We start from the raw sequence: 13,286 nt of genomic DNA on the forward strand, positions 1-13,286 counted from the left end.
TTTCTTACAAACCCAAAAACAACGTTTACAAGTTGTAAACCCCAGCAATTTTTACTTCTGACATGGAGTTCTATGACTCTTTTTTTTTTTATAGAGGACACTCTTCAATATTAAATTTGTCATACATTATTTGACAACACAATTTATATAATTTCAATTTATATTTATCAGTTTTATTGCCTGTTATAACATTGACGATTCAATTCAAAATCAATGATGATGTCGCGTGACATATCTACAAAATTATAGGTTTACTACATTCTTGGGCAATAACAGCCTTAAAATATCCCTAGGGAATATATATATGTATGTATGTATATCAATTCCCAAACTTCGCAGTATCCAAGCAAAAAGTGATAAAGTTCAAGTATTAGACATTTTTTAGGGACAAAAGTGAGAGTCACTCGTAATTCTCGTTTGGATAATCTTATACTGCCTCGGGCGATACGAGCCCTAGATTGGTTTATATATCACTAGTTTTCACATGCGACTTTGCCCGGAATATATTGAGTGACCGGAATAAAGGTTGCTTGATCTCCATTCCAAATACTACACATAACATGATTATTAGTTAAACCAATATGGTACGAACAAAGAACAAACAAATTAAATCACATTTATTATATTACATAGTTAATACAGTTTTTGCCCGCGACTTCGTATGCGTGACTGTAATAAAAAGTAGCCTTTTTCTCTATCCCATATAATATATGTATACCAAATTTCATAATAATTGTTAATCCGTTAAGACGCTATAAGGTGACAATCAAACTTGCTTTCATATTTATTATATTAGTAAGGATTAATAAGGATAGAATCCCTTTACATATTACCTATACTAATATTATAAAGAGAGTCTTATTTTTTGTTTGTTTGTTTGTAATGGATAAACTCAAAAACTATTTAACCCATTTAAAAAATTCTTCTATAGCTACATTATCAGCGAGTTACACAGAGGCTATATACAATAATGTAACGTAAAGTACCAAAATATATCTCTTAAAATTAATATACTAATATAACTTATTAAAAATTAATATATTAAAAATACTAGTGTGGACCCGGCAAAGAATAGGCCACCCCCCTCCTTTCCTGTGGACGTCGTAAGAGGCGACTCAAGAAACTTAATAGTAGAGAGATAGGCAGCAGCATCCTTCTTAAATCATTTCTAAAAGCCCTAACTGTGGTTGCTAACTCGCCTGCCAAGTGTGGCAACTGCTGACTCTCTGCTTATTGAGCTTTTTACGTGCTTAACTAATTACAAAGTACAGATGATCGAAAATATAGAATGTGAACAGTTGTACATGTTTGTATGTTAAATAATAGACAAATCCAAGTCTTACCTAATAGCTTCATTACTTCCACCTTACTGATGAGCACGTTGAGATGGCCCGTTGCCAATGGCAACACGAGCCATACCGCCCACACTATGATAAGTCTTTTGACTGCCATCATTTCACATCATTTTTCAGTCATTTCAATTTCACTTTCGAGTCCATTTTATCACTTAGTTCTCATAAAAACTTAATTGTTACATTGTATCTCTTAATTATATATTTATCTATAAATAAAGATATAAGAATTCTAAATTTAAATATAATAAACACAATTAAAATAAAAAAGTTGAAAAAGAAATAAAAATGTTGTGATCAAACAGAAGCAACAATATGTACTACTTATAACATTTAAAAATAGAATACACAGTATAAACTTTAATAAAAAAATATATATAAAAAGTGAATACGTAAAATCGAAAACTGTTTTTCCCGGAACCGGAACGCGCCAGGCCAGGTACAGTAGGCCGCGAGCGAAGCGCCGCACTGCCGCTCTCAAAGTCTCCACGAGCCAACAAGTTACTTACTGACATGCGCCCTACGATCGTACTTACCGCTTCAGAACACAATCCATCGACGAATTTATCGTCCACCGTAACAAAATTAGAACCGAGTACTCGATGTATCGCGAACTTCTTTCGAAAGTTGAAGTCAAAATGTGTTTAAATTTTGAAAGCCTTTCATTGAGTGAGACTCCTGTTTTAAAGGGAATTAATTGAGTTTGTCTCTAGGGAAGGCGATTCCGTTTTGCATTAGACCCGACGTAACAAAATTACTCTTTTCATAGAGTGCCGGTTCAAGCTTCAATACATAGCTGTATTAACACAATTAACCAGCAGACAATCTTAGTCGCGAAGTAGTAATCCATTTAGTACCTATACTTTGTACTATACCTACCCAGACTTGGCTCGGCTGCTTCAGTTACAAAAACTTGGCTTGGCTAAATTTAATCTAGGTCAATGAGATTCAATAATTCTTTATTTTACAACACCTTTTTACATTTTATACCTTTTTGCAGCAGGCAAAGTGTTATGGAGAAAATCAAAATAAAATTTATCAACTGCTTTTAAAGTAACTGGGCAAACAGATGTTGTAGCAGAAACGACAGCTCACGTTTTCTGCATCGGTTGACTGCATCTGTATATTTATGAATATTTGTTTTATGTTTGATGCAAACTTGAAATCTAAATTTATTTTTCTTTAATAGAGAAAAGTGAAATCAATCGTTATTTATCCACTACTGGGCTTTACACTCTCACAAAGTGTCATGAGTAATGATTATAATTTGAACTTACTTTCACCGACTCCCTGTAACATATATGAGATTATCATACTATTTAGTAAAAAATAATAATGCACTTCCTTATTTTCTAATGGGTGTCGTAGGAGGTGACTGAGAGAAATAAATGATCAAGGAGGGGCGGCAGCGTCTCTCTTAAATATCATCAAAGCCTAACTACGTTTGCGAGCCCGCCTACCAAATGTAGCAACTATTGATCCCTTTGTGGAAGAAACCTGTACTCGGCAGTGGACAATTAATGACTGATATGACGAATTGTGTACTATTCTTTTCCTTTTATTTTCCAATTTTTATTTCTTTCCTGTCTATTGTCGGTTCTTAAATCTAGTTCATATGCTTCGGCCAAGGACACCTGTGTGGTCACTAGTTTCACGTCCTTGGTTTTTCTGCAGATATATTCATTTCTATGTTATCACACGATGATACACGATGAAGCTAGCGATCTAAATAAATAGTAACATTTTTGACCATGTCTTATAGTCAAGATCAGTGGGAGATTAATGAGGCCTTCTATCTTTTTATACGCTGAAATGAGAATATAGATTGATCATCTATATTTAGCTGATCGACAACAAAACTGCCAGATTTTTCGTTTCTCGTACATCAAACGACCGTAAGTTTCTAGCGCCATGTTGTTGCGGATTAGCTATTGCGGCGAATGCATAAGTAATCGAATCCCGCACCGCTGCCGGCTTGGCAGCCTGGCACTGATGGATGGCATTGGTTAATAAACGAGAAGTTGCTAAGCACCTGATTATATACTGAATTTATCCTCACACTATCAAATCACAGTAATTTCACTATCAAATTAACTTGCTCTTACATTTTTTTTTTTTTAGAATTGCATAATAGACAGTTTTGTCTAAAAATAAAGCTGCCCAATTTAAAGAAAACTTCGCCTGTTATTGGAACGACCTACGCTAAATTTGTACTTGTACCTCTTAATCAGAGCTTTATATAAAATATTTGAATAACCTTTATTCGGGGTAAAGGTGTAAGGGCTTATTTCAACTTGAAATGGCAAAGAAACTGACTACTCACCTAACCTAAAAGTGATCGGGAGGGGATTGTTAATAATGGAGACTAAGGGCCCCATTGCTAGCAATATACCCAACCAGGTCGACCTCCACGTGGTCCCCCCTGGAAATCATCGTGCTGAATTCCAAGTGTATTCATCACGATGGGCTAACTGACCTGTCTTTTCATCCTCACCTGTCATCCCTCACTGGTGCTCCGCCAGTGTATACCGTTAGCGCAGGCGGGGTTACTATTCCATCATAACCCATTGAAAAAAAAGAACCTAAAAGTGATCAGGCGTATAAGTTTTTAATTTCACAATATATAACATATAAACAAAACATTAAACTTTAGTCTGAACACTGATATACACATATATAACTCGTATTTATCTGCGGATATTCGCGTGTATTTTGTAACTGCCAAAATCTGTCAATAACAGTTGGTATTTGCAAATACCAGGTAAATAAATATTGTAGTTTTATGTTATACACTGCTCCCTGTAAATTTATATGAAATGATACATTGATCGTGAGATGTTAGATTGGATTTTTAAGTTTGCTGAAATATAGTTAAACGTAGTAATGGATGACGAGTCTGATTGGTACCTACAAAATTATGTTTCGAGTACGCCTTTTCTTTCTCTTCTTCTTTCAAATAATATTTAAAAATTTATAAGCGATGTTGATTAATAATAATTGGGTATAAAATAGGATTTTTATTAAAATTAAATTATTAATTCACTCTTGCGCCACCTGCCCTTTTCTGTCTGTTCTCCTTTAACTAAAGGTTGTCTGTAAGAGATTGCCCTAGCGATAAGACCGCCTTTTGTACCTTTATGTGTATATTTCAATCTGTATTTATGTTACTGTATTTCATTTGAATTATTCACTTGTCATTGTATATTTTTATTTATGGTGCAATAAAGAGTTAAATAATAATAATAATTTTCAATTTTCAAAGACGAGTAAGTACTATATTAACTAGACTATATTGCATTAATACATACGTACAATACGATACATTTCGTTTTTAAACTACATCCAAAATTCGTTTCAACATTTGTGATTATGTGACGCGATTAAGTCGTTAATTCAGAAACGATTTTAACAATTCTTTTTTTTTAATCGATACTTACCTATTGTTTACTTCCGTATTTGTTCCATATTATTTTTATGATAATTAAACATGAAAGTTTTTATAGGATAACGATTTCGCTTTCTAAATTCAAACGTTTTCAATTGAATATGTTTATGAATTGTTGGTTCGATTATAGTCATTGTTTTTATACGAAATATAATGCACTTGTTATTTTATAATGTCATATTAAACACATTATAAATATAAGATAATAAATATAGATCTTTATAACCTAACTTTCATCAGTGGTCTAGCGAAGCATATATAGGCATTGGAAGCATATGTCTAAATAAACTTATGAATGTGATAATTGTTGTTAGTATTACAAATATACTCGTAGTAACAAATTTATTCACACATCAGTCAAAGAAAGCATCTCGAGACAGCGTTGCCCCCGCAACGAATGCACCCAGCACCAAAGCGCAGTCTCTCGGAAAATTCTGGAAACTCACGCGGTTCATGCCCGCATGCACGCTCGGTGCAAACTTTTCACTTGGATTTTTTTTTCGATTTCGTATGAGAAAAATTATTGAACAACTAGTCTGGAAGTGCAATGGCAGCATTGGTACTGGTGGAATAATAAAACTAATTTTCAGGGCGTGGAGGATTGAATTAAAAGTTTAGTAATTAGGAGTAATATTTTATAGAGCTATTGAGAATATTATTCAAATGCACACACACCGCACACATACACGTACGCACGCACGTACGCCCACATACGCAAACATAGATATTTATGTCTTTATAACCACTATATACGAGTATATGACAATTTTCATGACGATTGCTCGAACTTTTAAAACGCCAAATGTTCTTTTTCACGTCGAACAATTTTATGATATTTGTGTCATCAAATTCACTCAGAGAAATAAACCTATCTTTATATTCATATTAATTGTAAATATTTAAAAAATGTAAATCATCCTGCTATAAACTTAGTAGTGAGTTATCTCTATCCACAAGGAAATTGATCAACGTCAAATCTTGGTTCATCCCTATAAACCTTTACTTAAAGGATGTTGGGATATTTATACAGTACACACAAACATTTAGCAATCTCCCAATATTGGATCACTTGTTTGCCTTCATGTTATAATAATCTTGGGCTGAATACTGTTCTGTTGAATGTTAGAATTACTTGGAAATATAAACGCTGCGATAGGTCACAGATGTTTGGAACTGTATTGGCGGGGATTTAGTGAAATTCCTTTATTGATTTCCCTCTTACATACTTTCTGCATTTAATTAACCGATGAAAATAGAATAGTGCACTCACAATAATATACAATAACGGGGTATTAATGAAGGATGAAATGATGAGAATGAAGTCAGGTCATTTGGTCCATCGTAGCTGTAGCGAACTCCTTGCTACATTTTTATATTCTTTTTGTCATTCGAAATTTATATTTTTTTGACATTGTTTTTACATTCAAATATATTTTGCTAATGTCTGTCTCCTCATCTTTTCTGTAGTTTTCCATTCTAAAATCCTCTCCTTGCATATTAAAAGTATTATCTCCGTTTCATCCGGCTCGAGAGGCAACACGGTCAAATATAAATTTCAAATGACAATAAGAATATAAAAATGTAGCAAGGAGTTCGCTACAGTAGCTAATTCTATATGATTTTTTCATAACAACATGATATGTGACCACACCGTCCTGAATGAATATATGAATAATATGAAGCATAAATGAAATCAACATAAAAGTGATTATCTATTTTCAATAGTTGGTCGTACTGTACTGCCTCACCAAGGGTTTTAAATCACGATGATGTCCGTGTAAAAATCTATCTGATAGAGCTGCTGATAGAACAGAGCAATTGAAGTCCTAATTTCCCCCTATACCTTGTTGATTATCCAGGTATTGACGGAACTTGATTACACGTACCCGTCTCCACTTTTTGATTTATTGGATATCGAAAGCGACGATTAAGGATGTAAAGCACAATGCACTAATGAAACAATAAGAAAATATAAAATTATCAATAATATGCAAATCATATGAAAAATTATTTACTCATATAGAACTTTGCAGAATCTAATAAACCGTATTTCTTTTTAAATAAAATAACAGTTCAGATAGATTTTATTGGTGTTGAAACTGAATCATAGAACTGTACGTTTGAGTACAATCTCAAATTTCTAGCTGTAATAATAGTTAGTAGCTGAGATCACTTGGAAACTCAAATGAAAGCTAAATAACTTAGTAACTACTGAGACATCAACTTCGTATTTTACAAGTTATTCGCTATCTCTAATAATATAGATTTCAACAATAATCATTGAATTTGCTTTCATATTTTTAAACAACTAATGTTATATTTACTATTTGATGAGCTCAGAAAGTAACATAGTTGAACTTAAAGATGGTTAACTCCTCCATCATATTTGTGAACGAATGGTGCTCGTAGGGACTGATCTATTACATAATAATAATTACATTGCATGCAAATTGCAAATTTATTCTGTTTTATATTTGAAAGTATACAAACAATTATTGTTGTAAAAATTTCCCACCTTCTCTTACCACAGAGTATATTCTTAGTTACATATTTTGGAATAAAACAGTTCCATGCAATCTCTGTTAATTTTAAACTCTCGCGTTCTTTACACATATTTTAAATACACAATATAGTAAGAGGATACCCGAAGAGATTACGCGACTGCCAAACGAAGTCGCCGCTCACTATTGTTTTGTAAAAGCTAGTAAATTCCATATTTTTTATACCACTGAGGTGGCAAACAAGTATACGGCCCACTTGATAGTAAACGGTTAACGTAGCCTATTAACGCCTTTAATATCAAGGGCATTACTAAAGAAACCTCTTTATCTTTTTTTTATCTATTCCTCTATTCCACCTTCAACCAGAGGGAGACTTTTTACAAAAGTCGTTTGCTTCGGCACTTCTGCCTCATTCGTGATTCTACCGTGAAACAGTTGTATTTACATAGCTGTGTTTCGGTTTGAAGAGTGAGATATGGCAGTGAATTTACAGGATACAGAGGAATAACACCTGAGTTCTCAGGAATGGCAACGCATGGGGGGTATCATGGGCGAAACAGTATACTCTTATATCCATGGTACTGCTTATGTATATTTGCGCCAGTTTGTTTGCCATTCTAAGTTGCATAAAAAATACATAAATGCCATCGGTAACAATCACTGTATCCCGTTATTTTTTATACTTTTTATTACTCTGTATATTATTACAATGAGCGTTTGTCCCCTTTGGGATAAGAACCGTACGCTGCCAATATTTTCTCAGAATTACAATGTTATATTAAGAATAACCTTATAATAGCTCATATACCAAACTTTCCTCTCAGTCTCAAATTATATTCTCTGAGAGTCACAATTTCCTGGAACTTTGTCCCTCGTCTTCATATTTCGCTTTTGTCATTTAAAGTTTTTTTATAAAATAAAATACGTCTAAGTAAGTATAACGTATTTTAGAATTTTCATTGCTTTCATTTATATAATATCATATTCTTTACGTAATATATTAACGTAATGTATGTAAGTATGTGTCCCAGCAAAAAAATAAAACGTAAAAAGATTCCAAGTCTCGCAAATCAGTTAATGTATCTAATTTACAACTTTGTTATAAATTATTATCAAATCAATTGCCCATCAACATTTATAGTAACCGTATCAATATTAGACATCTTTATTCTAATTCTATTAGACATCTTAAATCTAATTATAATGACTTGGTAACAGTACGTTAATATTCTATTAAAAATACTTTACTCTTAAGTGCACTTACATAGTAATCGAGACAGTATTTTTATATTAGATTTTTCTTATATAGTATGTCCTCTTGATTACTGAAAATTCAAACTTCTTGCTTTATCTACAATGAAGTTATCGGGGGGTGAAAAATGCTGTGAGTCGTTTCGATAAAAAGAACAGTAAGTCCATGCTCGTCTTGGCAAAGGTACTACCGTGCCCTGTAATATAATTCAGCTACTGTTTTAACTGACTTTAGTATATGTTTGATTATAGAATTATAATGGGACATCAGTGAATAAGCGAAGATGAATTCAGATCGGTTGGCTGTAATGGTTTTCAGGAGGGACCGCGTGGAGGTTGACCTGACTGTATGTTGATACTGTATTGTATTTTGATAGTAGTGGGGCCGTTAGTTTCCATTACTAACATTCCTCTCCTCCCAGTAGCATACCTAAAAGTATCTCTTGTTGGACTTAAAAGCTTGAGAAGATGAGACAAAAATACAGTAACATTTTATTCGGCAGCATTCGATAATGCTTCATCATTTACGAAAAACATTAAGCATATTCAAACATGTTAAAATACTTCGGAAACTTTATTAAAATGGAGGTATTTATTGTTTCTTGTTTATATGTATGTGCTCATATTTAAACGACAGCTTCACCGAAACGACTTTTATATTTGATCTTGCAATGAGTTTACTTGTATATTAATTTTATCACTATTACAATATTTATTTTTTTGCACACTAAAATCCCTGTAGTCTCGGCATAAATAGGCGACCCTTCCTTTGCCGTAGATGTTGTAATAGGCGACTAGAATAACTTAATGGTAGATAGATAAATAACAGTATCCCTCTTAAAACATCACAGCAACAAAGCCTAACTACAGTTGCCAACCCGCCTGCCAAGCGTGGCAACTACTGGCAAAACCACCTTTATGAGAAAGGCCTATATTTAATATTGGACAGATAATGACTGATATAATAATAATAATAATACCAAAATCGTGAACTTCCTTTATTTACATTAAGTTTATGATGGGAAGTCTCAGCTATCTTAGACGACGCCCTCGTCCCGATCAACTAAAGTGCCTACAGCGAACTTGAGTGGACTTTGGTAACTTTAAACTGAACCACGGCGTGTTGTTAATAAGCGAAACAATTTCCTGTTGCACATTTTTGTTCTTAGAAAACATAACGGATTGACATTTAAGAATTTGACGGATAAACTTGCTAAGAATAAAGCATAAAACAGTAAGCAATGTGCTTATGAGGTATTATAGTCTTATTTACTGTTAGTCTGTAGATTTGTTTTACAATTTTTTTATACAACTTAGAATGGCAAACAAGCTGACGGCTCACCTGATGGAAAGTGGTAACCGTCACCTATAGACATGAGCAATACTATGGACATAACAGAGTATACTGTTTCGCCCATGACACCCCCATGTTATGCCCATGGTACTGCTCATGTCTATAGGGGACGGTTACCACTTTTCATCAGGTGGGCCGTCAGCTTGTTTACCATTCTAAGTTGTATTAAAAAAAGTCTTAAAAAAGAAACTCGATACGATGCTTGCAAAGCCACAGGTAACAATTAATATAACTATAAAAATAATTCGGTTGGACTGAGGACCATCTTCTATAGGAAATCGTAGAGTTCATATTTATTAGTATACTAGTTTTACCTGCGGCTTTACTCGCGTTCATATTTTTTGTGTTTAACAATTCTGGTTGTTGATATATTATATATAGGTAGAGATATAATAGTTACAAAAAGAACCCACTACCTGCAAGAAGTAATTAAAAAAAAGAAATATGCATAGTTCAATTACGAATTGTAAACAATAATTTTGCAAAGTTTAAAGCAATTCGTTCGACGTATTCAAGTAAATAAATTTTCAAGCAAAAATTACCCCTCCTTCACCCCATCCCTTACAATTTTTTTGCAAAAAGTAGCCTATAACTGTCTCCATAATCACATCTATCTCTATACCAAAACCCATTTATTCTGTGGTTTACGTGTAAAAGTGTAACAAACTAACTCATTTTCGCATATATAATATTAGGGTAAATATTAGATTACCAACAATATTTATTTGAAATATTATAACGTTTTATCGTTTCTATTTTCAAATTCTAACTAAGTAAACGCTCCAGTGTCGTGTAATAAGAGATTTTGCACAATTTTATTATATTTTCACTAAATATTTTCTTATATCTATCCTATATTTGTATTTACCTAAAATTATTTTACTAAGAATTATATTGTATTTATTTTATCAAATATCAGATAGAATTTAGCTAACTATAATATTTTTGTTCACTGAAATAAAATTATGAAATGGTAACAGTTCTCATAACAGTCTAAACTGGACAATACCAAACTCTGTGTTCATTATCTTAATTTTCGTGTGATGGAAAACACCGTTAATTAACCAAATTAATCCTACAGATGGCGATATAATAGTCCCTTGATGAGTTAGATACAAAAAGCTCAACAAGTTGTGATCGTAGTTAGTGTTATGCTCACACTAATAGTATTATGAAAGAAATAAAAAAATATAAAATATATGATATTATCTTACTATTTCATTCAAATGAAAATACTATATTTTCATGCTAAGAAAGTACGAGACTTGGTACACATATTCCTTAAAAATAACATATTCCTTAAAAACACATTTCCTTAAAAAATAACATACCTACACTGAACTGCCTTAATATAGCAATACAAGACTTGACACATTTACGGTGTTTAGCGCGTCGTTATAAACTCGTAAACCTAGAAAGCCTTAATGTTCCTGAAACTGAACGGCGTATTTTATAAGCGAATAGATAATTTTACAAAAGCACTGTATTTAAAATTAAAAGGTGATGGAGAGATTTATCAGGGACTAATACTGAAATGTTTGTCTTGTTTTTTTTAATAAAGTAATTAAAATAAACTACTAATTAAAATTACCTATTATATTTAAATTGTAACTAGATAAACTGACATATTAAAGCTAAAAATTAAGACCCCGCTTACAAACTCCGCTACAATGGGGGGCACCAGTGATGACTAATGAGGAATTAAAGCAGGTCAGTTAGCCCATACTGACAAATTTACTAGAATTAGCCACGATGGTTTCCAGGGGGAACCATGCGTGGAGGTCGACCTGACAGGGCCCCGACATGGAACATAGAACATAGACCACCCCTTCCATTCCTGTGGGTGTCATAAAAGGCAACTAAAAGAACTTATATATATATATATATATATATATATATATATATATATATATATATATATATATATATATATATATATATATATATATATATATATATATATATATATATATATATATATATATATATATATATATGATGTCGAAAACCTATGTGAGAAACTAATGGGTTGTTACAACACTGAACTATGTGACTAAACTTGAAATAACTTAAAGTAAAACGATCAGCTTGTAAATGGTACCACACACCAAGGCATTGAATCAAACGGTTGACAGTCATGCGAGTGGTCACCGTCCTAGCATGTCGTCCAAACATAAACCTTCCATGGGTTCATAGCTCGCCATTTACTCACATTATCATATATTTCACTGTTTATTGTTTGGTGCAAATACGCAGGTGTCAAATAAAAAAAAAAAGTAAATTTTCCACTGAACGTAAATAAAAAAATCTTTTAATTATTCAGTGGAGTATAGCTTTAACTTATGCATTATAGCAGAATGATCATAGTTTTTTTTAATGATATAAAAAACATAGAATTTTAATTTGTCTGTAAGATTATTTATTTATTTATAGATACATATTTTTGGTGAGCTTTACATATTTATTAATGCACTCACAAAAAAACTAATAAAATCATGTACCATATTATGTACCAAATGAAACCAAAACGTTAAAAAGAAAATAAACATAACCAATTCATAGCTCTGAAATTCTCAATAAGTGGGTAGGTATTCTATATATTACAAGTATACGGTTTATTCAATTGAATAGAACCTTGATTCGGTCTACCTCACTTTCAATATCGCCTGTAACAAACTTTCTCATTCCAAGAAGTTTTCCACTTGAACGAGTCAAAACTAAAATAATTGCTCAAATCCAAACGCATCGCTGCACTTTCATTGGTTCCAATGGTTCCAAGTTCCTAGCCGTCTATCAGACCATAGTATTTTTTTTATTTTAGTCTAATTCCCCAGGAATTAGCAATGATAGTTTCTAGAAGAGACCGCGTGAAGGTCAACTTGGTAAGTGGTATTGGAGTTATCAGCCTTCAATAAACAATATAAAATATTCCTTATTTATCCTCATTATTGACTTTTTCCCAACTAACAAAATCACTTTGTGTGAAAGAAAACTTAATACTCGAGTGGGCAATAGCGTTCCTTTTAAAACATCACTAAGCCCTAACTAATGCTGTTAATCCAGCCGCTAAACATGGCAACTAGTGGCAAAGCCCTTCAGTAGTCGGAGGGCTATGTTCAGCAGTAAACAGTTAATGGCTGACATGATGATGATTAAAGTTTAAATCTCGGAAAAAGATTAAATCTCAGATTTTATCTATAATTTATATGACACTAGACGCAAAAATAGAGTAGGATTGTCTTTGATTTTGATGTATATGTGTAACTGCCAACACTAGAAGATTGACCACCACTATTACCAGCAGAAATTACACAACCTTCCATATTAGCCTTCAATCTCCGACTGCCATTTTGTTCACGCACCTTTTGCGACTCGTGCAAGAT

General features: G+C 32.7%; 1 protein-coding gene across 2 annotated transcripts in view; it reads right to left on the reverse strand.

Annotated features, from left to right (window-relative positions):
• Positions 1 to 1,810, reverse strand: part of LOC113518053 (tyrosine-protein kinase Dnt) — a 63,855-nt gene extending 62,045 nt beyond the window's left edge. The window contains exons 1-2 of one of the 2 annotated variants that reach the window (XM_031913349.2): positions 1,745 to 1,805; positions 1,344 to 1,561 (exon numbers count right to left, since the gene is read on the reverse strand). In XM_031913349.2, the coding sequence (XP_031769209.2) occupies positions 1,344 to 1,455 (112 nt within the window). In that variant the 5' untranslated portion in view covers positions 1,456 to 1,561; positions 1,745 to 1,805. Of the gene's footprint in view, positions 1 to 1,343 lie in introns of both variants that reach the window. The other variant, XM_052892947.1, reaches the window with a different exon arrangement.
• Positions 1,811 to 13,286: the final 11,476 nt, after the last annotated feature.

Source organism: Galleria mellonella, unplaced genomic scaffold, assembly GCF_026898425.1.
Source record: "Galleria mellonella isolate WM207_F2 unplaced genomic scaffold, CSIRO_AGI_GalMel_v1 utg171, whole genome shotgun sequence".
Lineage (NCBI taxonomy): Eukaryota > Metazoa > Arthropoda > Insecta > Lepidoptera > Pyralidae > Galleria > Galleria mellonella.